This window comes from Cuculus canorus, chromosome 1 (genome assembly GCF_017976375.1).
Source record: "Cuculus canorus isolate bCucCan1 chromosome 1, bCucCan1.pri, whole genome shotgun sequence".
NCBI lineage: Eukaryota > Metazoa > Chordata > Aves > Cuculiformes > Cuculidae > Cuculus > Cuculus canorus.
Window position 1 is genome coordinate 86,081,822 of NC_071401.1, and position 27,523 is coordinate 86,109,344.

Consider the following 27,523-nt stretch of genomic DNA (forward strand, 5'->3'; position numbering starts at 1 on the left):
GGCAGGTCTACGATTGGACCTGATGATCTTAAAGGTCTTTTCCTTTCCATGATTCTGTGATACTATGAAATAGTATTTTGTTGAAGTAATTTTGGTACAGTTGCTTAAAGATGCTGCAATGATTGACTGCTTTTTTACTAGCAGAGAATTCTTATTACTTGGTAATTAATTATAAACCAGATAGGAAATAAGGAAAATGCTACAGAGCAGTTACTAAAAGAACCAAAATCATAATTCCAGAATATGATTACTTCACCTTACTCCACAACTCATATGATGTTCATTATCACATCTGATGTGACATTTAGAAAAGACGATCACTTTAGAAAAGATTATCACTGCCTATGTGTGACAGCTAAAGCCAACTGATTGAACCATGACATATTAAAAATAAGACCACACAAGTTAACACGGGCATGATTAATCATACATCTAATCTCTTGGCGATAACTAACACTATGTACACTTAAATCAGCCATGTCATGCTTAATAGTGAAAGTCGATCTGAATAAAATAGTTAGCATTTTAGTGATATTTATTTTCGGAAGGCAAGCTCTGGCTGAGCTTTGTGCTTATTGTCAAAATAACCACGCTACTGTGTCATCATGACAAAAAGCAAAAGCCTGACCCGTAACGAAGATGTAAAGTTTAAATAGCCAGATGATACCAAAGACCATTGTAAATGTCTACTTTATTCTCATTTGAACTAAGCAGGAGAGCAGAGTATTTTCTGTCTTTAAGGTTTTTTTTTTTTTGGCTGGAAAATGGGACTGTAACTATTTTTTATGACAATCTAAACTTTGTTATCTTACCCATGGTTTCTGAAGTCTGGCTGCCGACTACACGAAGCAGCATTGGCTGACTGCTGTCTGACCTCTGCAGAGAGGTAGAAGGAGATGATAGTGTTGTACCATTCACCTTGGCATCTGCCTGTGGCTAAAAATTGAAGGAAAAAAGAAGAGATTGTTATTAACAGATCATTACAGTTGTACAAATGTTTATATATATATATTTATTTATATATATATATATTATTTATTCCATGAATAGACACAACTTTCTGTCTGCTTTTAAGTAAACATATCCAATTAAACAATGGAATTAAATCCTGAGTAAAACAACGAAGAAGACTAAATAAGAACACTGAAACACGATTTCACCTTCTTACTTGCAGCCTGTAGAATAATTTAATATTATTCTCCAGCTCCTCTATACAGACATAATTTCTTAGTCTGTTGTCATTATTGATGAGGCTTCACACCCTGTTTGGAAGATGACTTTAGAGAGATCCAGAAGAAAGGCCTGAGGACCCACCTGCTCCAGCAGCTGCCTCAGCCTGTGCAGCTGTGACTCCAGCTGTTTGTTGTGATCTTCCAGTATCTGCATCCTGGCCTCCAGGCGGCCTTTGTGCTGGCGAAGCAGCTTGGCTTCTGCAATGAGCTCAGCATCCCGGGGGCTCTGTGGAGAAACTGGCATCATCTCCGGTGGGGATGGCAGTGGAGACAGTCCTTTGTGGTCATGCTGTTGCTTCAAACGGTCATACTCTGCTTGCAAGTTTCTGTTGAGAAGTAATAAGGAGGTAAGAGCTTTATGAAGCTCAACAGGCTAGTGTAGGCTATCCTCGGCAAGAGGTAGTGAGAAGGCACCTCCTCCTGTGTGATGTGCTGTGTCTGATTACCAAGGAGCAGAGGCTCAACTGCAGCACCTGCCTTTGATTCTGTCAAATCCATATTGGTGTAGGCTTATACCTCATAGATCCACATAGAGCTGATATTATAGGGACCTGTGATACAGGCATTGCCTAAAGGCTCTCTGCATCACCAGACTTCACAATTAGTTCCTTTCCAGGGCACACGACACAGAAGGCAGGCTGGGCTCCAGGCACCCTCCTGAAGCCTGGGTACAGTCTGTTCTGGGCTCAGCTCCTCCCTCGGTTTTCTGCCTTTTATCCTTCCTAGCAGAAGTCGGACTGCCTGTTTGCTTCCACGCATGAATACACTCGAGGAGTAATTAGTGCTAAAAGAGGACTTTGAGTGATCAAAGCATTTTACAAACACTAATCAAAGCAGATGCCACCTGGCCGGCCTATCTGTTTTACAGATGAGAAAGCTAAGACAGAAAGGTGGCCACACAAAAAGTCTGAGCAAAAGACAGAACTCAAGAGTAAATTTCCAGCTCTGCCGTCCTCAGTCTAGTCACATCATTCTCCTCTCTTTATATTGAATTAAATGACACCTTGTTAGGGATAACACAGTCCAAAAATGCAAAAACAGTAACCTGTAGCATAAACTTTTTAGGCAAGAGAGCCCTAATGAACTGCACTGGGATTTTGTTGCTATGATGTTCCTTTACAGCTTCCCAGAGGGGGGAAAAATGGCTCAACGCTCTGGTAACTGCTTACTCATCACAAGCAGTGACCCAGATTTTATTTTTTCCAACTTGCTTTTATTTGAGGTTGTGAGAACAGGCACTTTTTGCCAGTTCTGCCTGCAAACCACAATGCACACTGACAGTTTGCTCTGGAGGCTTAATAGCACCTCAGAAACCTCCCAATAAACTTTATTAAGCTCAGAAACACTTCTAAAGGTATGTTATTGTGACCAGAACAAGAACTAAAGCAGTATGCATCATTTCACATGAATAAGAAAGCAATGCCAAGGACAAAGACAGACTACTAACTGTTCTTCAAACGTACTTGTGCCTCTCAGCAGCTGCATGATGGATGCATCCTAACCTGGGACTGTGCTTCCCCCCCCTCCCCCAAGAACACAATCCCTAAGGGATGTCTGACCTACATTATCCCTCTTCTGCAGAGGTTTTAAAAAATTGAAATAAGGCGTTGATTATTCTTAACTTCAGGTTGTCCCAAAAGTCAAGACTTCTTTCTCTAAGACTTACATACAGAGGGGACAACAGAAGCAATGAGGAATGCTACAGCAACAGTTACACATAATATTTTTGTTTCTTTTTCTCATTCTCTGATTAGCTAAAAATTCAGTTCCACATGAAGGGGGCTGATAAGCTGTTGGAAAAAAACCCCCAAGCCCTACGTAACTGCCATATGAGAAAAATCTTTGAAGCAGTTATAAATATCAGTTATTTTCTGTTAAATGAAACAGGTTTTTTTCAGAGAAAGTTTTTGGGAATTGTATTTTTTGGGAAATACAGAACTTCAAGTCCATGAAAATTATCTGGAAGAAAGGAAGATGGGTTTACTGGGTGTTGCCTTCGCACCAATTAATGTCTTCTGATTCTTGTATCTGAATGACTTCATGAATAATTAATAAAAAATACAGAAGGGAATGAGAATGACAACAGCATTACACACAGTCTTACTGTGGACTAAAGTTTATACAGGATTGATCATTAAGCTTTTTTTCACAGTCTGCAAATTGTGGCTATTGCTACTCTGTAAGAAATTCCAAGATGTACGACACAGGGAATACTCCACAAACAGCAGAGTCAGAAGTTTGAAGTGCTGTAAAGCAAAAGATAAAATATCACTCTAAGGGAAACTAAACAAATGCATTTAGTCATACTTCCAGCGCAATCAAGTAGCTTACAACAAAGAAATCTACAACTATCACCTCAGCTATCAATACAGAGAAGTCCTTCCAGTAACTACAGTACTGACAAACAAGTGAGGACAAGGGAGTAATTCTGATAAAAATACCTTCATGTCTGATACAAAATACTTAAAAACTCTTTCTGAAAACCTACAAGGGAAAAAATGATTGTAAAGGTTGTTGCATATTATCCAAGCAGAGATATGACTGAATTTGTAAGTTCTGAAACTAAATACAGCAATATTGCTGAACAAAGGAATGTCATTTTGAAGGATGCATGTGAGTTTGCCCAGAGCACCTGTGCCACTGAGTTTTTCCAGCTGCACCTTTTCAGTCCAGCTACACAGTCCTTAGTCCAGAGAATTACAAATTATCATAGTGACTTCCTTTAGAACTGTAAGAGTTCTGAAGGATCAAATCATCATCAGATCATCATCACTGCAGATGATCCAAAATACTATAATAATTGGCATCTAACATACAGGAATGAAGAAATGGATTGACATAGGGGAAAAAAGCTGAAGATTTAAAAAAAAAAAAAAAAAAAAAAAAGATCACCTAATTCCAACTTCCCTGCCATGGGCCGGGACACCTCCCACTGGACCGGGCTGCTCAAGGCCCCATCCAACCTGGCCTTGAACACTTCCAGGGATGGTGCATCTACAACCACCTTGGGCAACATGTGCCAGTGCCTCACCACCCTCATTGTGAAGGACTTCCTCCTTATGTCCAGCCTAAATCTTCCCCTCTCCAATTTAAAGCCACTACCCCATGTGCTATCACTACAAGCCTTTGTAAAAAGCCCCTCTCCAGCTTTCTTGTAGCCCTTTCAGGTACTGCAAGATTGCTATAAGTTTTCCTCGGAGCCTTCTCTTCTCCAGGCTGAACAAGCCCAACTCTCTCAGCCTGTTCTTTTATGGGAGGTGCTCCAGCCCTCCAATCGTCTTTCTAGCCCATATATTCAACTTACTATGCTTGCACCTCTTTGAGGCAATTCATGAAGAAAAATAACATACACTGTAACCTGATTTATGCAACTGTAAAGAGCTGGGTAGTAAAGAGCTCATAAGTTGTCAATCACACTATCACTGGCAGTGTTAATTGCCTGGTGATGGAAATCCTGGTGGATGCCATCTGCTGAACAGTCCTCTCAGGCAATTGAGAACTTGTGACTTCATGATATTTGTCATCTCCCTGCAGAAAAACAGTGTTTTGAAGAAATGGACAAAGCTGGTAACTGAACTACCTACCCCTGTCCCTCATCGGAGTGCCAGCATTCACTTTTGATGCTTCACACTCAGAAGATCTAGTTCTCCTTCTTCAGTGCCAAAATAAATACCACAAGGAGCCATGGCATGTTTAGAAATGCATCACTTTCTTGCTATTGGCAACTATACAGAAGGAACTTATTTAAGGGGGGCATTCATCAGTCTTCATATTTGAAGGAATACCACAGGCGCATAGAAACAGGTCAGCTTTGAGATTTGTAGCATTAATGCTTCTGCAGTGGCACACAGACCACTGCACTTCCAGTGCAAGTCAGGAAAGCAAAGGCAAGGCAAATAGCCAGGCTGGAGAGGTAAGTATTTGAATTCTTTGTAAAATATTGTGAGTGTCTGTCATTACAAAACTGTATGCTTTCTTTTTAATGCTCGTACAGTACATCCTAGTCAGTATAATCTACCTACATTATAATCTATGTAATGTCCCACTTAAGATGGACACCAAAAACCTGTCTTCTCTGTTTCTGAAAGATATTCACTCTTAGGGAAATTTCAAAATGTTTTCAGGACAGTGTTTTATTTGTTGGGAGTTTTCTCTCATACTGCAACATAGTAATAATGCTTTCCACAGCAAGGTTACTTTATATCTACTGAATTCATAAGAAAGGGTCTTATCACAATATTCCATATGATGTAAAACCAAGCATTAGTCTGAAGGCCTAATACTCAATGAAACATTTTCAACATTTGAAAATATTCTCTAAAATGCTCACATTCTAGCAAATATAAATTATTTAGCAGTCACATTTTAGCTGTAAATTATTTAAGGAAGTCATATTTGCAAGCTACAAAAGCACAGGGTCTCAAAATGCTAGCAGATAAATAATGAATATCTAATAAGAGGTTCTTGGAACTGAAAAAAAACCACAGTCAGAATTGTGCCACAGTGAGGATAGTTTATAAGTTGGATAATATTTTTCAGAAGATTTCAAATGGCAACAGATCCTTTTAAACTGTCCAAAAGCAAACCCTCAAAATTACAATTTCAAGGAGTCTTTTTCATTTAAGTAACAAGTGAAGATGGAAATATTTGGAGACCAGAAACTGCAGCTGAAAACCAAATGGAGGTCAGAATCCAATAAGCAGCTCAAAACAGATGAAGTCAAAACACAAAACAAAAAAGAGGAGGCCTTTTTAAAAAAAAAAAAAAAAATTAGGAGACTGTGGAGCAGAAGAAAAAGAGAAATGGCAATGAAGTGTTTTGAATATCATAGTACTGCTTCTTGCTGGTACTTGATGCAGCTTTCCCAAGAGCTGCTGAGAAGTGACTACATGCACTGACTAATTATAAAACAAGATACAGCAGACAGTGCTAAATCTTTATTGTAAAAAATTATCAAGGAGTGCATGCAACAGAAGTTGGTCAACATGGAGAGGAAAAGGTGACTGTTTATCCAATGCTGCCAGCTGCCCAGCCACTTGTCCTTCACAGCCACAAGCATAACATCCAGCTCAGCACCAACACAGAGACATGCTCCAGTGACAAGACTTGAGGTTTTTACAATGGAGGTGAAACAATCCAGGTGCTTTAAGGCTGGGCTGAGGACCAGGTGGTCATAGTGTGATTTGCACTGTGTTCAGCTCATTTCCAAGCAATAGATTTGATGAGTTTTCATGCTGCGGCAATAAATAACGTTCACTTGGAGGGCATTTTTAGGATCAGCATGGGAAGCAATACATGTTCACTCACTGGAACTGGGTTCACACAAGGAATCTGGTCCCAGGTTGTTCATTACCTTTGGCAACAGACATAAAAGGTTTGCACAAACTCAAAACAGGGGAAAGACTAGGAAATAGAAATCTAAAGGGACAAGACTATTTTTTAAAGGTTGATAAATTATATGAATGGCTCCTGAATAGCTTATTTTTCTAAACAAGAATCGGTGTTTCCTCCATAAAAACACAGTTATCTGGCTGTGACAAGCTATCAGGACAACAAGAACTTGTTTGGTTTTGAGCATCTGCCTCACATTTTAAGTACAAGTTATTTATAGCTGTTTGCAGAGACAAAAGTCATGATTTTGTCATAATCAATGAATATCACAGCAGTGTGACCTTCACACTGTCCTACAGAAACAGACCTTTGTCCCTGCTGCATTGAGACCTGAAGCATCCATAAAATGCAAGGTTGCTTGCTGAGACAAGTCTAACTGTACAAATGAGAAAACAACAGGCTATAATCAAGTTTATAATCTACAGCTCTTGTTTAATTCAGGACTGGCAAACTTCAAACCATATATTTTTAAGGTGTAATTTCTGTAAGAGATATTTTAATGTGCTATTCCACCTTAACAACTGTTATGTTAAATAAAGCTCAAATTGAAATTTAAGGCATAAACCCCAAAAAGGAAGTCTTTAACCTATTTAGCTGTTGAACTCCAGGTTACACTAATGTTCATAAACCACACTTCTAAAATGTGGCTGCTTTAAAAGCCATCCGCCTTTCTGATGGGCGACTTATTTTATATAGAGACAGCAAAGCATTATGAATTTTTTCCTTCTTCCTAGTGCTGTTTAAAATGTAACACCCCTCTCCTGAAAAACAAGCTATTTTATTATCTGTACAGTACCAGTTATACAAAATTCCTTAACTACAGAACTCCTGTCTGCAAATTATGATGGCATATTTCAAAATACTGTTCGTCGTCCACTTTAGAAAGTACTTTGGGCTTTATGTACCATGTAGTAGGAAGTCTGGGGCTCGTTTCAAACAAAATCTCACTGCTGTTCACAGGGCAAGAGCTTTACTTAGAACAGCTTTCTGCCTGAAACACTTCTTTGTGCCTATTGATCCTCTACATTTTCCCAAATCCTCCTGAAAAGAAGCGTGGCCTGGACCCTTCCTTTTATTTCTCACTTGCCAGTTCATTAATATTTACATGTCTGTCAGACATTGTGCCGGTGTTTTTCATGCAGGTGGAAGCATAACCTCAGGGTGTTTTCTCTGGTACTAATTACTCATAGAAAGCAGTTAGATTTTAGTAGTTTGATCTACAGCTTAACCTGGCCTGAATATTTTTTACTCTGAACACAGAGAGGTAGTCACCCAACTGAAAACATGAGGGCATGAGAAAATGACAGTAGAGTAAAAAAAAGTAACTCTTGCAACAAAATTACACCTTTAATAAATAAAGCAGGTGTGAAACAAATTGTAAGTTAAATTAGTTGCACTTGCATTTGGAGATTTATAGAGAAAAGTCTACGGAAAAATAAAACCTGATATTTATGGAAAACAGGCTCTTCCTTCTTCCTAGTTGAAGCATATTAGTTATACAGAAAAACAGACTTAAATCTACAGAGGAGTAGCTGATGCACGACAAGAAGGAAGCACAAGACAGATCTAAATCTTCCTCCTATTGCAGGTGACAGAATAGCTTATTTCAGACTTCTTCATGCCAAAACCAACTCAAGCTGTTCTGTAAGTCCAGGCTCCCCTCTTTGTAAAGAAGTCGCAATCACAGTCTCATAGAGACGGTGGCGTGATGGAATCACTATAATTGATTAGCACCATCCAAAGAAGACTTATGCATGGAGAAGATCTATGACACTGCCAACTCTTGCATTATTTTTTGACACGCCTAAGGTAAATGATTACTGCATTAAACTCTCAGTATAAACAAAAGTACCTAGCTCTTAAAGAAGCAAGAAAAAAGAGCACGAAAATGCCAACAGACTTTACCATAAAAGCTGAACATATAAGAAGGCCAATAAAAATGCATTCTTTTTTTAGAACTAGATGATTTCTACCTTACAGTCTAATTTTGGTAGTTCATGGTTGCAGTTCTGAATCTGTCAGTGTCAAGATCTAACAGTTTTCATGCTGATGGTCCAAGACTCCAGGGTACTACAGAAAGTGGACTGCAGTGTTGTGATGCTGCAAGAATCCAGTTGGGTTTGATGAAGAGAACTTAAAGTTGAAATTAAAAGTGGAAAATTACACTTAGTATTGAAAGGTTAAAGAAATGGCAACAAATAACACTAAACAATCAGAAAGAAATGAAGACCTGAGTTTCAGCCACCAAGAAATAACTAATTTGTTTGAAAAAGCAACTTTGTATCTCATTTTATCCCTAAAAATGCTGTCAAAGTGACTTCCATCTAACTGTACAGCACAATTATTTCATAATTTTTTACTTCAAATGAATTCATCTAATTTCAAAACCTTATGTATCTCAGTGGCAAACCTTTTACAGAAAATTCTGTCTTTCCAAGAACCTCTGCCTATCTTCTCCAGATAGGGGTGCAAAAATCTGCACATCCTTCCCTCTCGTAATGGCAAAATAAAGTAACATTGGCATGAAACTCACTGCTACCATGGAAATAAAGGAAATGGTAGACAGAAGGCAAGATGACACACAGAGCTTGTCACAGGTGGCACTACGAGCATTCAAAGCTTGCCATTTTGGAGGCTTTGTGAAAGAAACAGTGTGGACTCATCACTGCATTGGAAGTGGGAATGAGTTAACGATATGGTGTCAGCCTCATCACTTACAGAGAGAAACATTACGTTTGTCCCTGCAGCATGCGCTTGAGGACTGTGGCAGCTGGTGGTATAACTCACCTGTTTTCCTCCTCCAGGTCTGCGAGGATTCTCTCTAGTTCCCCTCTTTCCTCACTCTCCAGAGAAATCAGGATCTGGGCAGGACTCCTGGGCTGGCTCAGGGGGGACTCCTGGTTCAGACTTTGGCAGTAGTGCTGGATTAACAAGTGTTCATCATCACTGGAAAACAGAGGAAGATTAAACAAGCTGTTTCCTTCCTCATTTTTAACTCTGCAGTGCGTATGAGCAGACAATTCACTCCCCAGTCTCTCGTTTCTTACAAAGAGATTTGCTGGGCTTTTTGTAATGAAGAGCAGAGCAATGTACCTTAAAGTAAAATCTGCTAAACTGTTTCAGTTAGTCTCTGATAATTATCCTTCTCTGCAGAGTCCACCTCTCTTCATCTATGTTTCTCAGACACTTAAAGCCGTGTTTTGCCACAGCTGGCAACTTCAGCCTTCCTCTTCCTGCCAAACTTCAATTAAGAATTTGCTTAAGAAAAAAGGCCGTTTCTGCTGCCTGATCTGCATGGTGCAAGGGTCATTTAAGCAAAGGTAAGGCAATTATGTAGACCTACAAACTCTCCTTCTGTGATAAAGATGTCCTCTACTTATCTGTTTTCTCTACAAAATTGTAAATGAGGTGAAATAACAAAATATTGACTTAATCTAATGAAATTATGCTATTTTTCACTGAGTTTTTTCTTTTTTTTTTTCAAATTACAAGTGATGTAGACTGTCAGAATACAAATACATTCTATTTAATACATATGATCTCTTTCTTTATTTCTCTTGCCACCAAAGCTGTCTGGCATTTGAAACAGAAACATCTCTGGAAGAGAGAAGCAAACCCAGTTCTGAAGACCTTGACCACCTCCTGGAATTACATCGGCATTTTAGATGGTAAGGAGATGCATTCAGATCCTAAACCGTAGAGCTAACACCAGCAGTAACTGTGAGAAAACATGGCAGGTTTCTCTTGACACCAGAAGTTAGGAACAGAAAAAATTCCTGTTGGCAATCTTATTTTACTGGTAGTATTAACTGACAACAAAATAATTCAGTCTAGTTTGTATATTTTTTTTTTCTGTGAGATTTGTAATCCAGAATATAACAGGCATTTGGAATAGCTGTTATTGTTCAAAAATTAGAATTTTCCTTGTTTTCATTTTGTTCCTGAAAATGTTAGTAATGCCATTTTATAGACTGCAGGAATGCTAAAGCAATGTAGAGCACATTAACATTAGTTCATAAAAGGGAAATATTAATTTTTCACAACAAGCACCCTTTCCTCTTTCTAAACACAATTTCAAAGGCTTGCCAGCTCCTAAATTTATACTCTTCATGAAACACTTCAACTGTGATTTCCTCCAAACAACTGTTTTGCATTTATAAATATCCTTATGCATCCTAAGTGAATTAACAGTGAAAAAGTGACATAACAACTGCAATATAATGTTACTTTGCAAGACATACTCTTTTTGTGTGATTTTCAGCCTGCACATATTTTGTATATATAATTGCAATGACACTCACAATGAAATGTTTTGTGGTATATATACACATTATGTCTTTATTTTCCTCCTTCCCTAATAATCCCAAACCTGTGAGAATGTCAACCAATAATACTTAAGTGTAACCTGACAAACAGAACTGAGAGAATTACAGTTGTGAATTCACAGTGAGCTTTAATTTCACTGCAATTTATATCTGGATCATAGTTTTGAAAAAATTCAGAATGTATAGATTTATTCTCATTTTAGTTGTACAAACTGAAAATCAAACTGGATAGTCAGTGGTTAACCTATTAACTGAACCATATTAAACAACTTTTGATTAACTAAAAAATTATTTGAACAGTAACATCAAAATGTAATACAAAAGATGCTGCTTACCTATGACTTTGTGACTAAGGACAGTGAAATATTACAGTGAGGATAAAAGGAAATTCTGTATATAATAGTGCTACTGCTATCTATAACAATAAAAAATTGATGAACAACTTGGAAACAAGGTTTTCATTAACCACATGAAACTATATTGACATTACATATGTATTAGTATTGAAGTCTCATTTTAATTTTCTCCTTTTTGAAACAACATATTAAAACAATGTACTTGTTTGTACAGGGGATTTTCTTTCAAAGTTGGGAGGTAACAATCCTATCAAGTCAAAAGACAAAATATTCTGAAATAAAGAAACAGCTTTATTACTTTCCAAGAATATCTCACAGGCTCACAACCAATCTTATGAAATACTAATGATTTGGAATATCAATTTAAGTGAAAAAAAAGTGGCCCGAGCACTGTGCTTTACAAGAATGCTATAAAAGGAGATTCTGTCAAAAAATACCACCCTTGAACTGTGGTAAGGATGAGATTATGTAGAATTAAAAAAACACTTTTAGAAAAGTTGGGATTTGAGCTTTTTCATATTTGATTGATATAGAATCTGTGCTAGGGCTTTTCCTACACAGTTAATTAACTAAGACCAAATTTTTAAGTATGACAATGACTTATGTGTTTCTACCCTGTTTTCAGACACATTACTCACAGTTAGTTTTCTAGTTCTACTTCCTTTCATTCAGAGAACAAACAAGATCAAGAAAATCACAAGGAGAAATATATCATTGTATCAGAAAACCACAAATCCATCTGAGTGTGACATTAAACTATTTAACAATTAAAACTTTTATTTATGACTGTACATTAAAAGTAGTACAATGAGTGCTTGTCAGTGATCTGTCCAACTTAAAAGTTTACTACTTTAATATTTCATGGTGAGGATAAGTGCCTCCAGGCTTACACTTGCAACGTATTTCAGGTATTTGCAGACCAAAGATTTGTGTTTAGCCGCACTAACCTTTTGAATAACACTTTGCCATCAATGTTTTCTATCTTGGAGCAATTACACTTGCAGTTCAGATAGAAGTGTTATCTTTTTATCTTTTTCCTTAAAACATATCAGATGATGAGCACTTTTTCCAAGTAACATGGGAACGAATTGATAAATAAATATTTTTTTTGAAGAAATTAGTGATTTTAACTTTGAATCTATCAATCATCTGTTGTGTAAATTTGGTATTAAGTTATACGGCATTAATCTAGGCACTGCAGTACAAATTGAAAAAACAGGAGTTCATCATTAAATTGAACCAGATGTGGTATATCTTGTGGCCATGCAAATGCAACACTACAGAATTTCTTTACAAGTTATTAACTTCAACAAGAAAACACATGTCAAAAATATTAGAACAGCTTACTTACATGCTCTCATTAGGTGAAATACTGTCATTTAGGTAAGAACCATTGGTGTTCTCCATTTCTGCTAGCCTGTGGAAAAATAAACAAGACTCATTAAAAATCAGTTATGTTTCCTAGGAACTTTACTTTTTCTAACATTCTGGAAAGAATTAAAGAACGTGATGTTTTTGATGAATTTGAAATTCAAATAATTTACACTCACTGTTGATTACAAAAAAATTTTGCAACAAGCTATTACAGAGGATTGTTTATTTGCTACAATGACCTGGCTAAACTAATTTCTGGGTTTTTAACCCTTTCTCTGAGGTTGTATTCCACTCTATGATTAATTAATTCCATAATCAAAGAAAGGCCTTAAGATGCCAGGGGTTTACACAAATTGCTTTGCACCTGGCAATGTCATCACCAGAATGTCAAAGCAGTCACTCTGAAATGTGCTGCATAATTCAGAAGTACCTTTCCCGATCAAGAAGTTGGAATAACTTACTTTTCATTACCTCAACCACTGCAAATTTGCTTGCCTGGTGGAAAAATATTTTCATATTTGAGCAGTCAACCCATTTTTTTTATTCTTAAGGCCAGTATGAAAGCAGACAAGTGAACTAAAGTAGCAATATACCACTATATTAACCCTCCAAATCAAGCAAAAATCCTGTTTATGGTATTCCACAAGGTGGATTACTTGACATTTAAGTGGCATTTGAGATTCACTTAAAGTTTGGAGGTTTCTGCTCTTCTGATTTGAGTCCATGAAACAAAAACTTATACAGAATCATAGAACCACAGAATGGTTTGGGTTGGAAGGGACATTTAAAGTTTATCCAGTCCAACCCTCCCTGCAATGAGCAGGGACAACTAGATCAGGTTGCTTAGAGCCCTGTTCAACCTGACCTTGAGTGTTTCCAGATACAGGACATCTACCACCTATCTGGGCAACCTGTTCCAGTGTTTCATCACCTTCATCATAAAAAATTTCTTCCTTGTATTGAGTTTTGATCTTTCCTCTTTTAGTTTAAAACCCCTTGTCCTGTCACTACAGGCCCTAATAAAAGGTTGGTAACCTGAAAGCACAGCTTAATGAAGATCCCACAAGACCTAAAGGCCACTTCTGACCACATAAGTGCTCTGGCATGCAAGTTAGTTGACAGGCTGGTTAGTAGTAGCAAACACGGGCAATGTTCTGCACCTCAGAGCCTGGAAAGCAAAACCCCAAACCCTATTTTCTTTAAGAAGCACTCAGGCAGCAGCTAGCCTTTGGGATTTTTTTTCTTTTTAAAATGACTGTTTAGAGAAAGGTCTGCCTAGCGTCCAGCTGGTCTCGTACCTGCTAGCATAATGTTCAATGCGTGAATGAGTATCATCATGTGAAAGCTGAGGGGACGAGGCAGGCCTATAAGGCAGAAAACACTGATTAATCACAAACAATACCCCTTTAAAAGTAAAAAGACAACTTAGCTGTGCCTATACCCTCACATCTCCATGCCTTATGCTTACACTATGTTTGATAAACAGCAAGTTATAACTCCAGGTGCTGCGTGTGCCTCCTCAAGACATCAGTGCAATGTTTTGTGGTACCACACTGGGGATTTTGACCATTTTGCAAGGACTCTTCTTCACACCACTCCTCAGAGAACCTTTTTTCCAAAGGATTTAAGGATGAGCTTTCGTCCCGTTTTTTCCCTTCATATCTGCCTCCTTTATTGGCAAATCTGTTTCATGTGCAGCCCTGCAATGGGTGCAACAGCCCTGCTGGGAACCTCTCCTCTACCTTCTGCCCTGCTCCAGTGTCTTCTCCCAGCACATCCCACTAAAAAAGAGCCTTTTTAAGGACTGTCCATGAGCAATTAGAAATAAATACAAGAAACATAAAATGTCTGAAATCAGCCTACAATAACACACTGCAGACACGGATGATTTTGCATTGCATCTTTCCAGAGTTGCAGTGTGAATCACAGATCAGTGTGTTATACAGGTCACTGTCAGCTATTTTAGGTTTTCTGCCTGGCAGGTCAGATCGCAGGGGGTCCTCTTCACTTTTTTTGTTGATGAAAACAGCTCATGGGACTTTTCTCATTATGTGGGGTAAAGTTTCTTACAGACTCAGCTCTGGAAAATGTCACCACTGAATTATGTTGCCTATGCAGTTCAGAGAGCACCCATTGCTCCTGTGCTGGATTTTGTCAATCTACATGTATCAGAAAGTGCTGGAGTAACAAAAAATGATGCAGCTTCCCAATCTGTGTGGCAATCTCATACTTTAGCTAAATTTCAACCTCTCCTTTTTCCAAAGCTGCAGGCTCTTTCTCTGGAACTCCTGATTGAGGAAAAGACTTTCCCCCCCATTCTAAATTGTTGGGTGCTGTTGGGTTCAGGCTGCATCTGCCCAACAGGGACTGCACTGCACTGCAAGGCTAGATAAGTTTGTATTTACTGGTTATAAACCAGAAGTATAATAATCTTGTGGTTGTAATGTTCCTGTTAGGAGTTCGATAATCCTGCAGTAAATCTATTACACAGGTATTACAGCATTCTATTCAGCCTGCAAAGGGCTCCAGAACATTAGGATGCTTCTGAATTCATAGAGCTGTATGCTGGATACACAAAATTCATCATCATTAATGTCTCTTCTCACAGAATTGCAAAGTTTTTTTCTTTCACTACGGCCAAGAATCACGAATCTCATTTTGTCTGAAATGACCTGTGGCCTCTGAATGTGCTTTTACCCATCACATGTTCAAACATTACCACAGCACACTAGAGGATAAACAGTCAGTTCACAGAGTTCCTCAGTACAGCAGAGTTTCATGATGATGGACAATTGCTTTTCTGCAAGTTGATATCCTATTTTGTGTAAGAACATCTACACTGAAGGGAAGGGAGGGGAAAAGGATGCAATTTATCTAGAACAGTGGATTATGGAGCGAGATAACAATGGTTTTCTGATAAATTGATGCTATTCCCATTTTTTTATTTCTTTGACATACAAAGATGTCAAAGTAGATGTCAAGGTGGTATAAGCCGGTACTATCAATGAAAGAAGAGGTCTTGGTTTCAACATACACAGAAATATTGTTGCTAATATTACGCATAGACTAGGAAATCTGTGTTAAAAGTAGCTTTAGTTTTGAGCTAGATCATTCTCCTAGTCCCTCTTACTCTGGTATTGCACATGTATTTGTACCAGCACAAAGGAAAGGACAGCACTTGGCTAGGACCAACTGGGCAATGAAGAGATGCTCCTTTTGACAGTAGTGCAACGCAAAAGACGGGCCTGACTTCATTGTCACGCACCTGCTGCCTTGAAGCAATGCTTCAACTTCAGAAGTGAACAAGGTGTGCAATAGATATGTATTTTAAAAAACAACACAGTGCTGTGCAACTTGTTGAAGCTGATTCTGTCTCCTGTCAGCTGCAGGCAGGGGATAAGGCTACATTTCCAGGTTTGTCTCTACCTCAGAACATACTGCAAAGGAGATATACCTCAAATAGCTTTTTAAAACTTTGCTTAGGAATGCAAACCTACTGAGAAGCACTGCAGTCTTCGTGTTGAATTTAGCTGCTCAGAGGCACACTTTTGCTGGTATCTGAGCAAGTGTGAAAATGACTGTTGTGCACCGCAGGCTGTTGTGTAGACATACTCTAAGATGACCATCTGTGCTAGAGCGCACTGTCCTTCCTTCCTTTCTGAGCCCACACATTCAGCCCACCTAATCAGTTTGAACAGTGAGCAAGAAGGCTGAGAGACATAGCCAATATTTAGCCAAGACAACCATCCCTCCTACAATGGCTCCAGAGCTGTATTGCTCAAGTTGGGATCTGCAGGAACAGCCTGGAAAATTCCAATCAAGTCAAGTGGCAATTGAGTGGCAAATATAACCTCCTGCAATTCCCTGCACTCCCACAAACATGGCTGGGAGAACAAGGGCACTTTTCTTGCTGTTCAGCACTCTTGAAAGTGAATTGTATTTGTGCTACTTACAGCCCATAGTCCAAGTAAAAAGATGTGAATTCTCACAAAATGTGTAGGCTGTCTTTTTAATGCCTGGCAAACAGAGTATCAGTGCAAATCATTCCATAATAAGCTGTCAGAATTACTAACTCCTAATAAAAAATATATACATATCTATTTATAAGGAGTCCATTTATGCCCCATGTATGTCAGGATACAGTTAGCATTGCTGAATGCTGCCAGGTTATGCTCTGAAAGTACTCTGAAGATTACCAGAAAACTGGCATGAAAGTACCAGAAAAAGGCAAGATCTTAGAAAACACAGGTAAGTTTTATGATAACCGGAGGTTTGACTCCTGTAGTGTAACATGGTCTAGCATGAAGGAAAGTAACAAAGTTAGCAGAACAAAATGAAAAGCACTTCTTTCCAGCCACTATTAATTTCTTAATTTTCTGCTTCCTTGTCAGACCAGACGAAAGGACTGTGCTTAAAAAAATACCTGAGCTGGTACAATGAAAGGTACAAGCTCCTGCTTCCTAGTATTTCTCAACTTTTCTTAAGTATTACTTGTGAATTAAGCTCCCTGTAGTATATGACATCAAACCTTTATTGTGAAGCTGTTGGTGTAGGCATACCACGGCATTATTATTGTAAGTAACTAGAATTAAGCATGTTATGGCAAGCAGTTTAATTTCACGTTATGTCAGACACAGCAGTGACATTCGATGTTATCCACACTTTCTTTAAATGTTACTTTCAGCTTTGCAGTTGTTCTAAAGTGTAAGAAATCTAGATCTACAGTTGAGTATGCAGTATGCTACAATCGTCCCCTGATGCATTTATAAACAACAGCACATCCTAAAGTTTAAAGACCCTGTATTTCAGTCTGGCTCTAGCCTTTTGACATTTTCTATGGGTGAATCCTCAACCATATGAGGTTTGCAGTAGCAGATGTGTTTCTTGGTTGCTTAAAATTCCTAGAGGTAGTGCACCTCACTTGACTTCCCAATGGTTTGCGGTCCAAATCAAAATTATAAATCAATATTCCAATGCATACATTTCACTATCGTTTATTCTACCAAAAATTCAATGAAGGTGCAAGCCATATACAATTCACCATATAGAAATATATAAAATTCTATTTATTACTTTCTCATTAGTTATCAATATGTGAATTAAAAATAATTCTTATTTAATAGTATTTTAAAATCATCCATGTAACACTAGTAGTAGCAAATGCCACAATGTAAGTATATATATATTTAGTTTGTGCTGAGAGTATTACTACAACAGTAAAACAACGCACATGCAGGAATGGTGCAAGAATGATAATCCATTTCACAGCTGAAAAATACTGCTTTTTTAACTTCTGAAGAAAAAAGATAGCAAACATTTCCCCATTTCAATCTGCCTTCACAAGTTTTACTGTATCTAAAAAACTGCAATAAAATACCCAGTAAGTTCTGGATTAATCAGGGCACATGAGTGTGCCTGTGTGCACAGTTGCACACGAAACCAAATCATAGTTATATCTACAACACAACGTCATTCCTGAAACTGAATTAAATCAATCAATTTCAATTGCTATCCTTCAAAAAGCATTTAGTATACAGAGGGATTGACACTTATTCAGAAACACAGGATTTTAAATGACAAACTCTCAGAAGTATTACTGTGATTGCACCAAAACCCCCGCTAATTCAATGAAAACACATACTCCAAAAAGAGTATATAGTACAGAATCCATGATTGCTGGGAATTCCTGGATTTATCCCATTCTATTCATTTGGGATCAAAACATTCTTTCAGTGAGTACGTAAAAAAAAAAAAAAATTGTAAAGAAAGAAGGAAATGAACTTATGCAAAACTAAACAAAGAAACAAACAAAAAAAGTGAGGGAACGCAGCAGCAGTAGCAGCAGCACACTTCAGCAAAAGTACTCACGCAGAATCTACTGGCCAGAAGTTGATCAGAGTAACAGGACTGCAAGACAAAAAATGAGGAGGTGAAGAGAGAGGCAGAAGAAACTCAGCAGCAAAATAATTACAGAAAGGTTTAAAAAAAAAAGTCACAACAACTGAAAAACAGAAATCCAACAGACGAACATGAATGACTGTGAAGAGCAACCAACCAAAAAGTGAGAAAAAAAAATCTGAAATTAAAAAACAGAAAGAAAAAGAGAACGAGAACAAGCTGCGTGCAATTGCCATTAAATAATGGATTAAACTTGCAAAAAAAGCTGAGGAGAACTGAGTTAACTCATTGATTTATCCATGTGCATCTTTTTTTTTTAATTTTTTTTCCTGTAAAGACATAAAAAAACATTTAATAAGACTAAATTCATAAGGTAAGAAAGACTAAATCAGCTGGGAAGCCTGAAAACACAGTAGCCTAATTAAAAAAAATAAATCCATGGAAAGATACTCATTTGGAAGAAAATAAAAATTTAATGAAGACATCATTAGTCTCCAAATTGCCATATCAAACTTAGAAGTTTATAAGGCTGTCAGTAAGATGGTAAGTGTTTTTCTTTTACTAACTGAGGCTGAAGTTCCTGTATAAGGACAGGTGAAAACAGATAAAGGCAATGGCAATTGGAATCCCAGCTTGTGTTTTCCTGCCAGCCAAAGTTAACAGAAAGAAATAAAAAGGCTTTATGCATTTAGGAAGTGAAGAGAGTTGGCACCAGCTGGGGAGCTCAAAGAGTAGATCAAATGAATTGCTACTTAGACACTTCAGAGTTACTCACGTTTCCATGTTGTCTCCCTCCAACACAGTTTGCACAGGCAGGTAGCCCATTCGTGGGTGCTTTGCAAAATATCTTTTTGTTCGAAATTTGTTTTTTAGTACCTTGGCAAAGTCACGGACGTCTTCTCCCGAAGTTGTCTGAAAGTCACAAATCACAATGAAATCATCTTTCATGAGCTTATGGTTTTTGGTTGCCTCTTCCTTTGCTGGGTCATTTGGAAGAGCTGTGGCCACATGAAGCAGAGCTGCCAATGGTTTGGCCTCTAGAACAGCAAATTTTTTTTATTTCTCATCATCACCTTAGCGACACTGCTAATGAGGAGGAAGGAGAAAAAGGGAAGCTCCAAAAAACGCTGACAGGCTCGTGCCTCACCTCAGGCAGGCAAGCAATAATTAGACAACAATTTCTCATTTCCTCATCTGGCTCATAAATCTTTGCCTGCTTTTTGTTCAGCACTAAAATGGCTCTAACAGAGCTGCTTCACAGGCTGTACCCCGACTATTAACACATCCTCATCATCTACATCTCATGGACTTGTCAGCTGTCAGTCCATGAAAGTCAGACCCACCCACTTCATAGGTTTTCTTTCCAGTTTCACTTCTCAGCCTCCTCTGCCATTAATATTTTGATCAAAGAGAAACAAAAAGCAGGTGAGAACTGCTGAAAGCTCGTAGAGCAGTTATTTCCTCCTGTGCCTGTTTAATCTGAAACTAGCAGGCACTTAAGATCAATACCCAAAGGAGAGTACAATTTTCTCAAAGTTTTCTACTCCCTCACCTGCAGTTAGTTTTCCTTGCTGTTGTAGAGACCAGCAGAGGAACACAAAGTGGAATTAGTTTCCTAAAGACCATAATGAGCCAGGAAGAGTTCAAAGGATATCTGCTAGGAAGATGCAAGCCTCCTTGTGAGCCCGATTAAAAGTTGGGCGATTTTCTGAAGAATTCTAAGGGAAGACTTCAGTTACTTTAGCCAGGCTGCATTCCCTTCTCTGCACCTCACAGAGACACTCGACCCTGAAATACTGCTCTTCTACAGTAAATTTCTTCCTGACCCACATAGCAATATTGCTTCTCCAGCGAATCTAATTTGAAGGAAAGAAATAAGGGAAAAGTTAATCTTTCTGACATTTTTTAATGAGTTCTATGCCTTCTGTTTAGAGAGGAAGGAGATGCTGGGACCTATCAGTCAAGCCAACTTTCACAGAGCTACTGAAACACAGATGTATATGTTTTTAATGATTGCCTGGGTAGAAAAATTGAGCATGCCCTAAAACCAATCTACAGAAAGACTGAAATACATTAACAAATGGGACAAACACTATCTCCATACGGACGACATTTACGAGATTCATGTAAAGCTGGAAAGATTTTGGTTCCCTTTTTGGTCAGTCTGTCTGGCAGGAAAATTTGGCATGAGCAACGAGTGACAGAGAAGTGACATGGCAGAACCTACAATTCAGTATGACAGCATTCATATTTTCAAGAAGCTGAGATATGCTCAACAACATTAAGTACCATTTCCTCAATAAATCAGAAGTAAAGACATTTCAGGGAAGCGAGGGATTAAGTGTGCCCAGACCACCCAGAGGACTCTGGAAAGGGGATTTACTCAGGTAGCCTCGCATGCTTCAGCAGAAGGGAATTCCCTCTGCAACATCTGCTAGAAGAGGCAGGCATCAGGAAAGCACACAGAGCACATCAGCTGGGAACAGAGATAAACTTTAAATATTTATTCTCAGTATAAATGGATTAAGTGCAGTTTTCTGTTCAGTTTGTTCACCTGCGCCATATATAACCATTTATTGATGCTTTGTCTGTTTTCAATGTTGTGAACACTTTCCATTGCATTTGACTATAGTTTGGATTAAGTGTTTTCAGGCATGATTAACAATAAAATATTCTTTGCTTTGACCACCCTCTTTGCTTCCCTGAAACTTCTGCATGACAATGAAACAGTAAAAGGGTGTGTTTGCACAGAAACATCCCAATCTAGTTGGCAGCACAAGAATCCCAAGAAGGCAATATATCTTCCAGTGACAACTAGAAGCACCAGGTACCCTTCATACAATCCAATTTCCATTTTGAAAAAGTTCAAGGAGCACAAGAAAGGCAAAGAAAATGTGATTATTACGTGGACAAGACGATAGACTCAGGCTATTTTCAGCCAAACTTTTGATTTATTTCGCCGATGTTTTATTCCACATGATTTTCAGAGTAAAATCTCCTAAAACATTTTTTTTTCTGCTTTACAAGGAAGAGACAACGGAGTTATAGCATCCCAGCTCTCTTAAATCAAAGCAATACATAGGCAGCTGGGCCAAGCATGTTCCAAAAATTATTCCAAAACCAAAACAACTTCACAACATAAGGAGAACTTTACCACCATCTGACTTTTTCCAGTTTGGTAAAAGCAAGTGCCTTGCCAAACCCCCACCCCAGACCTCAGCCCTGACTGTAAACATTAGCTGCAGAAAGGTACCTCAGTTTGACATGCTTCCTTCTAACAAGGTGGGTTTTATGCTGGTGTGTCACTGTTTATTAAACCCAAACAGAAAAATTATCCTACATTTATATCCCAGTCGAGAAGTTGAAACAGTGACCTTTCTTTGAGCAATAAATCCAGCTGTGTTGCTTTCAGGAATAACTGCTGTAGTTTTTCTGCCTAAATGAAAATTAGTGAACAGCCTTGCCCTTATTCTACCTCAACCTTTTGCAGGACAGGAAAAGTTATAACATCCCTCAGATATTTAACATAGGTTCTCAAATGTCCCTTAACCAGAGTTAAAGACTGCAGTGCTGCAAAATTTCATGAAAGTAAGAGGGAGGGGGAATACAAATATCAAAATGCTTCATTTGTGCTCATCCAGAGGCTGCAAAGATATATCAAAGAAGGTATCACGTGTCTTCTGTCTGACAAAATGCATTTTAAGATGAGAGAATTGTCTGGAGGAAGAGGAAAAAGTGCTCTGCAACCCCTTTTCATTCATTTGAAAACAGTTACATACTAGACATGATAGCTTCAGTGGATGTCTTGTTCAGTCACACAGTACTTGGGTTTATTTTTTCAATAGCAACAACACAAAAAAAATCAGGGCTTGCTGTGCGTCACATTCACTTTTCCCTCCCTCCCTACCCACCCCCTGAGTTAATCCTTCTCTAATTCAACTGGCTGCTGTTGCAGGCAGGCAGAGCACATTAGCACGGGCTGCTGGAGTTCAGGATTCAAAAAAAAAAATGTACTGGCTGTGAATGGTTCTTTATTCTGATCCAGTAATCTGGATGCCACTGCAAGTTTTTTTTTTGTGCTGTCATGTTTGCCTGTCAGTAATCTGTATTTTCAGAGAGCAGAAACCTGCTGGACCCCATGTGTCTGTAGGTTATGGGAGTGTCTCACAATCCTTTTTCATTACTCTCTCATCAAAATACATCTTACAAACCGGTTAAGAAAACAGTAGTAAGATGTTGGCTTATGCACTCTGTGCACCACTCACAAATCACCTATGCTGCTTATTAGCAATAATAAAGAGTGGCAAACTGCAAAGCAAAACCACAGCCAATTCAGCAAGGAGGTATTCAGCTGTAGCTAGAAGGAATGCTCTAACGTGGTCGGTCACTCTGCCTACAACTCACATCGTGACAGTCTGCTCTAGGAATGCCTGCAATGAAGAAGTCTGTTTAGACCTGCCCAGGCAGCGCCAGCATTTCCTTCTGACTTGTGCAGCAGTTCAGGCAAATTGCCCTTTCCACTAACCTCAACCCCTGGGGGACAATGCCAAAAAACAGCAGCCAATAAATACCAAGAAAAAGCTAGCAAACATCCATTAGTTAGGCTTGCAGAGATTCAGATTAAATTCTGCCATTTAAATGCTATACTAGAAGTTGATAGATAATGTAAATAAATATAAGTTAAAACTAACAAAAATAGTGGGTTTTTCTTACTGTAGTATTTTAGGGGAATAAATTTTTCTCTTTCCTAAGCTCCTAAGAAAAGCTGAGAGTCTTTACTTCATTTTGGACATGGCTTTTTGTCTGGATGAAGCTGTAAAGATCATTGATAAAATTTTATGAACCTAGCCCACGGAGGTATAATTTTGATACTATATTTCCACAACCTATACCTGACCAGCAGATGGAAGAACAAAACTAGAGTCCATCTCATCATATAATAATAATAACCAGACAGTGCAGTGCTTCAAGAACACCACCAACACTAGCAAAGGCAGCTGAAAGCTCAGTCATGCTGCATCACAGAAGGACAACCACTCTGCCCTGGTCATTAGTGGCGAAAAGAAAAAGGAGCACACTGAGAGTAACATGGAATTTCCTTTGCCAGCTGTCTGGCATCAAAGAAATGTTTATGCAAAAACTATCTTCTTGAGGGCTGTAAAAGCAGGGTGAGGATACCACATCATCAATGAAGCACATCTGTATTGCACTGCATTGAACATCCTGGCCTCCAGCCTTTAGAAATGAAATCTAACTTGCTACTCTTAAGAACTTCCCTGGTATTTCATATCATCAAGTGATCATACAATACAAAAGTATCATTAAATAGTACAGAATTTAAAAATGCAATTATAGCATTGCGGGAAAAACAAGTGGAGTGGCAACTTGCTGAGGAAAGGAAGCAAAATCTGACACTGATACAGAGGAAACATTGCGACCTAAGATACAAGTATTTACACAGATTGCAGGTTTCTTACAGGATCCATAAAGTGAACTACGGCACTGAACGTGGAATGAGTCATTAACACACAATACATTACGACACAGCACTTTACAAACAGTGACCTACAAATTCCTTCAAACCATTGGAATATCCTTTACTAAGCATCAGAAATCGCTGGCATGTATAATATATAAAAGGCAATTTAATTATAGGAAGGGAAAGAAAAGCCACCCAAATGCTCCACTACCTTGCACATGGGAAATGAAGTTTTTCCTTTCTACATAAAAGGGACAAAGAGTCAGTAAAACAGCTACTTACTGGTGTGCAATATTCCACCATGGGATAGTGCATTTTATGACCTTTTGCAACACGTCCAGAGAAGAAGCAACTTTGGCAGATGTCATAGTTAAAGTGCTTTAAACTTCTGTACCTAAAAGAGAAAGAAAAAAATCCACAGCTTCAGGGCTTTGTATGTGAATGCTTCATATCAGCTTGTCAAGTTTTCTGTGTTAGTAAGTTCTACTCCTGAAAATGTCACATGGTGTGCAAGGTCAGGCAATGCACCTCTGCTACTGAGAGACAGGGATTGACACCTCAGACGTTTATCAGTGAACTGGAATTTTGAAAAAGAATTTAATATGGGAACAGCAAAGATTTCTACACAATTACTCTCAACATGCGAAAGACACCACGTTTTTTGTTTCTATAATACTAATTTCAGTTCTTTTGCTCTTCATCACAGAATGTCCTGAGGAAGTAAATTCAAGTAAGTAATGTCCTCCCTAACAAGTCACCTCTAGCAAAACAATTTTCCTGTATGGTATTCCATCCATGCAAAACTCCCAAGTGCGCATTCGGGCCATTATTTAATCTCATCAGCTCTATGAGGCAGCTAACAGTTGTATCTGCTATGCTGAAGTGCTTGAAAGAGTCAGAAGCACAAAGGGCTGTCTTGTTCCAAATAAGCAAAGCAGTTCAGTCACAATGACCTCAAAAGAATATTGTTTTACATGTACCAAGGTACACAGTATTAAGTTTTCTAATAGCTTTCCAGTACCTTTTTGTCAAGTGTGTGCACAGGATTCTCATGACTTGCAAAATCAAAGAAAAAGTCTGCAACAGACAGATTCTACTATCACCATAATAGATTTGTTATATAAATGTAAGAGATGGATGAGATCAGACAAGTAAAATTAGATGCAAACACAGAGCTCCAGTGTCCACTTCCCAAGTTCTCAATGCTTGCTACAGACTATCCATTCACTTGTCATCCTTTGATTTTCCAAGTGCATTTTTCAATTCCACCCACTCATCTTTGGCTTCATACAAAATCGTATAAGTAACTCAGTAGTTTTTTAAACCGTATCTGGGCACAGGAAAATTAGACTTTGTAGATGTGTTGAACTACTCACATCCCATCCCTAGCTCTTCCTCGGTAATGTTTATAATTTCCCAGTTAAGATATTTAAGAGGAATAAAATTAGAAGGAAAAGATTTTAGATGATTAGAGGAACAAAGTCATGGAATAAAAACTCTAATTTAAAACAAAGCAATACCTTTATTATTTGGCTTATTTATTACTGCCTCTGAAATGGCATAGGAGAAAGCACTGCCACACTGCATGCTCTCCATGGTTAGAGCAAAATGATGGCTTTTCTACTTGGTACTGCTTGCTGTTGTTGTCTATATGGGTTTTTGAAACAAAATTACAGAAAGCTCTTTGTAAACAACACCATACCTCCAAAGGAGAAATGCTAATGGTAAAAGAAGACTGCATAAAAAGGACAGAAACCTTACAAAACAGCTATTGCAAAGCCAAGTGATAAAACAAGTCTAGGCATAATTGAAAGTGAGTATTTACTTAGCTGTTAAGTGGATTCTTAACAGGCATACCAACACACAGCCATTCTACAAAACAGTGACTTATTCATTGCCATAGTAACCATGGTGTTGGTCCAGATGTTTAAACAGACCAGCAACATTTCCCCCACTCCAGGTTAATGTTCCACCAACTACATTCTTTCTCTGAAAAACGCACATGTAGCTTTACATGTCTGTGAATTTTCAAGGCACTTTCTCGCTTTTTACTATGACAGAAAGCAAGTCATTAGGATCCAATTCAGGAAATACAACTGCATGTATAAGGCAGACTGAATGGAAAGCAAATTGTGTTAGCTGTGCAATCTACCACTACCTTTGACTGAGACATGGAAGTATAGGTCATATTTTAACTATTAGATGAGTTTTTGTTCTCTTCAACTCTTGCATCATTGTAGATGTCAATCTCCCACGTGCCCTGCCACAATTATTTTGTCCTTGAGCAATATGCATAAAGCGAAGCACGTGATTTGCCTGGAAACAAGCAAAGCTCTTAATCCACCAAGCGGTAGTACACATGGCAGAAAGAGAGTGAGTTTGTACCTGAATCCAATAATCGGGCACTCCTTGCAGATGTTACACTTTGCTTGGTGCTTGGCGGTCTCAGCAGCCGCCACCCTGTGCAGGACAGGCAGCCACACCATGGACTGTGGTTCCAGCCTCATCCAGTCCAGAAAGAGGGCTGCTTCGATCTCTGGTTTGTTGTTGGCCTGTAACACAGGAGAAAGAAAGACAGGGGCTGAGCACAAGTGATCTGTCTACTACCAGCTAATTAACAGTTCAAGCCGTTTGTGTTCTGCCTACTCTGTATCTGTTCCCTAAGTACACTCCAGCTTTTCCCTCAGTCCAGCCATTCATAAAAATAAATGAAACAAAATCTCCAGGATCCTGACTTCAAGCCAGGAATTGAACACTATTATTAACGTTTCAAATCTTTCATTCTCTTATTCTCTATTACAATAGACAGCACTATCATGTATTCTGTCACAGAGAAAATCATCCACTTACAGGATCACCTTTGATGCCTGATCTCACGTTTCCAGTCTCTCTTAAGTGAGCCAGCATAGCACTGTTTCTCACCTATTTTAAAAGCAGCTTCTATTACCCAAGCCTTAAAAATTGCACCTCTTTTGGCTGAAATTCCTTTCTAACACCCCTCATTATCACACTGACCTTTCTTCAAAATGTGCATATAAGGAATTAATTCAACTCCCTTCTCAAGCTTGTTGTTGAACATGTAACCTCTTTGCTTCCTTAAATGTCACTAAATTCTTCTTCCCACCATACAATCGCTAGATTTCCCATCATTGCCTGCAAACACAATACAGTTTTGTCCCACACCATACAACTGATTTAGCTTCATATTCCACTACCTTGCACTTGTGCCTCTTTGTCAACAGCAGAAGAGGCTATGAAAACTTCCTGGCAACCTCGGTTCTTTGCTGCCTTTCCATCACACTCCAAACAGCATGATAATTTCAGGTAGCTGTTTTACAATAAGCTCGAGACAGCTCAGTCACAGAGCTGAATCCTGTTGCAGCAGGCACTATGCATGCACCAAAAAATGATGTTGCTTCCCTACCTGGCAGCACCTACAGTCCAGAACAAGAAACAGCAAAGAGACAA

The 27,523-nt window shown here is 38.5% G+C and overlaps 1 protein-coding gene across 16 annotated transcripts in view; it reads right to left on the reverse strand.

The window, feature by feature from the left end:
* Window positions 1–27,523, reverse strand: part of DMD (dystrophin) — a 1,193,355-nt gene that overhangs the window by 18,913 nt on the left and 1,146,919 nt on the right. For 10 of the 16 annotated variants that reach the window (XM_054050408.1, XM_054050369.1, XM_054050393.1 and 7 more), the window contains 9 exons: window positions 26,441–26,607; window positions 24,338–24,449; window positions 19,352–19,488; window positions 18,547–18,585; window positions 13,977–14,042; window positions 12,656–12,721; window positions 9,411–9,569; window positions 1,315–1,558; window positions 813–936 (listed from right to left, as the gene is read on the reverse strand). In XM_054050408.1, coding sequence (XP_053906383.1) covers window positions 813–936; window positions 1,315–1,558; window positions 9,411–9,569; window positions 12,656–12,721; window positions 13,977–14,042; window positions 18,547–18,585; window positions 19,352–19,488; window positions 24,338–24,449; window positions 26,441–26,607 — 1,114 coding nt within the window. The remainder of the gene's footprint in view (window positions 1–812; window positions 937–1,314; window positions 1,559–9,410; window positions 9,570–12,655; window positions 12,722–13,976; window positions 14,043–18,546; window positions 18,586–19,351; window positions 19,489–24,337; window positions 24,450–26,440; window positions 26,608–27,523) is intronic. The other 6 variants (XM_054050379.1, XM_054050492.1, XM_054050473.1 and 3 more) reach the window with 3 other exon arrangements.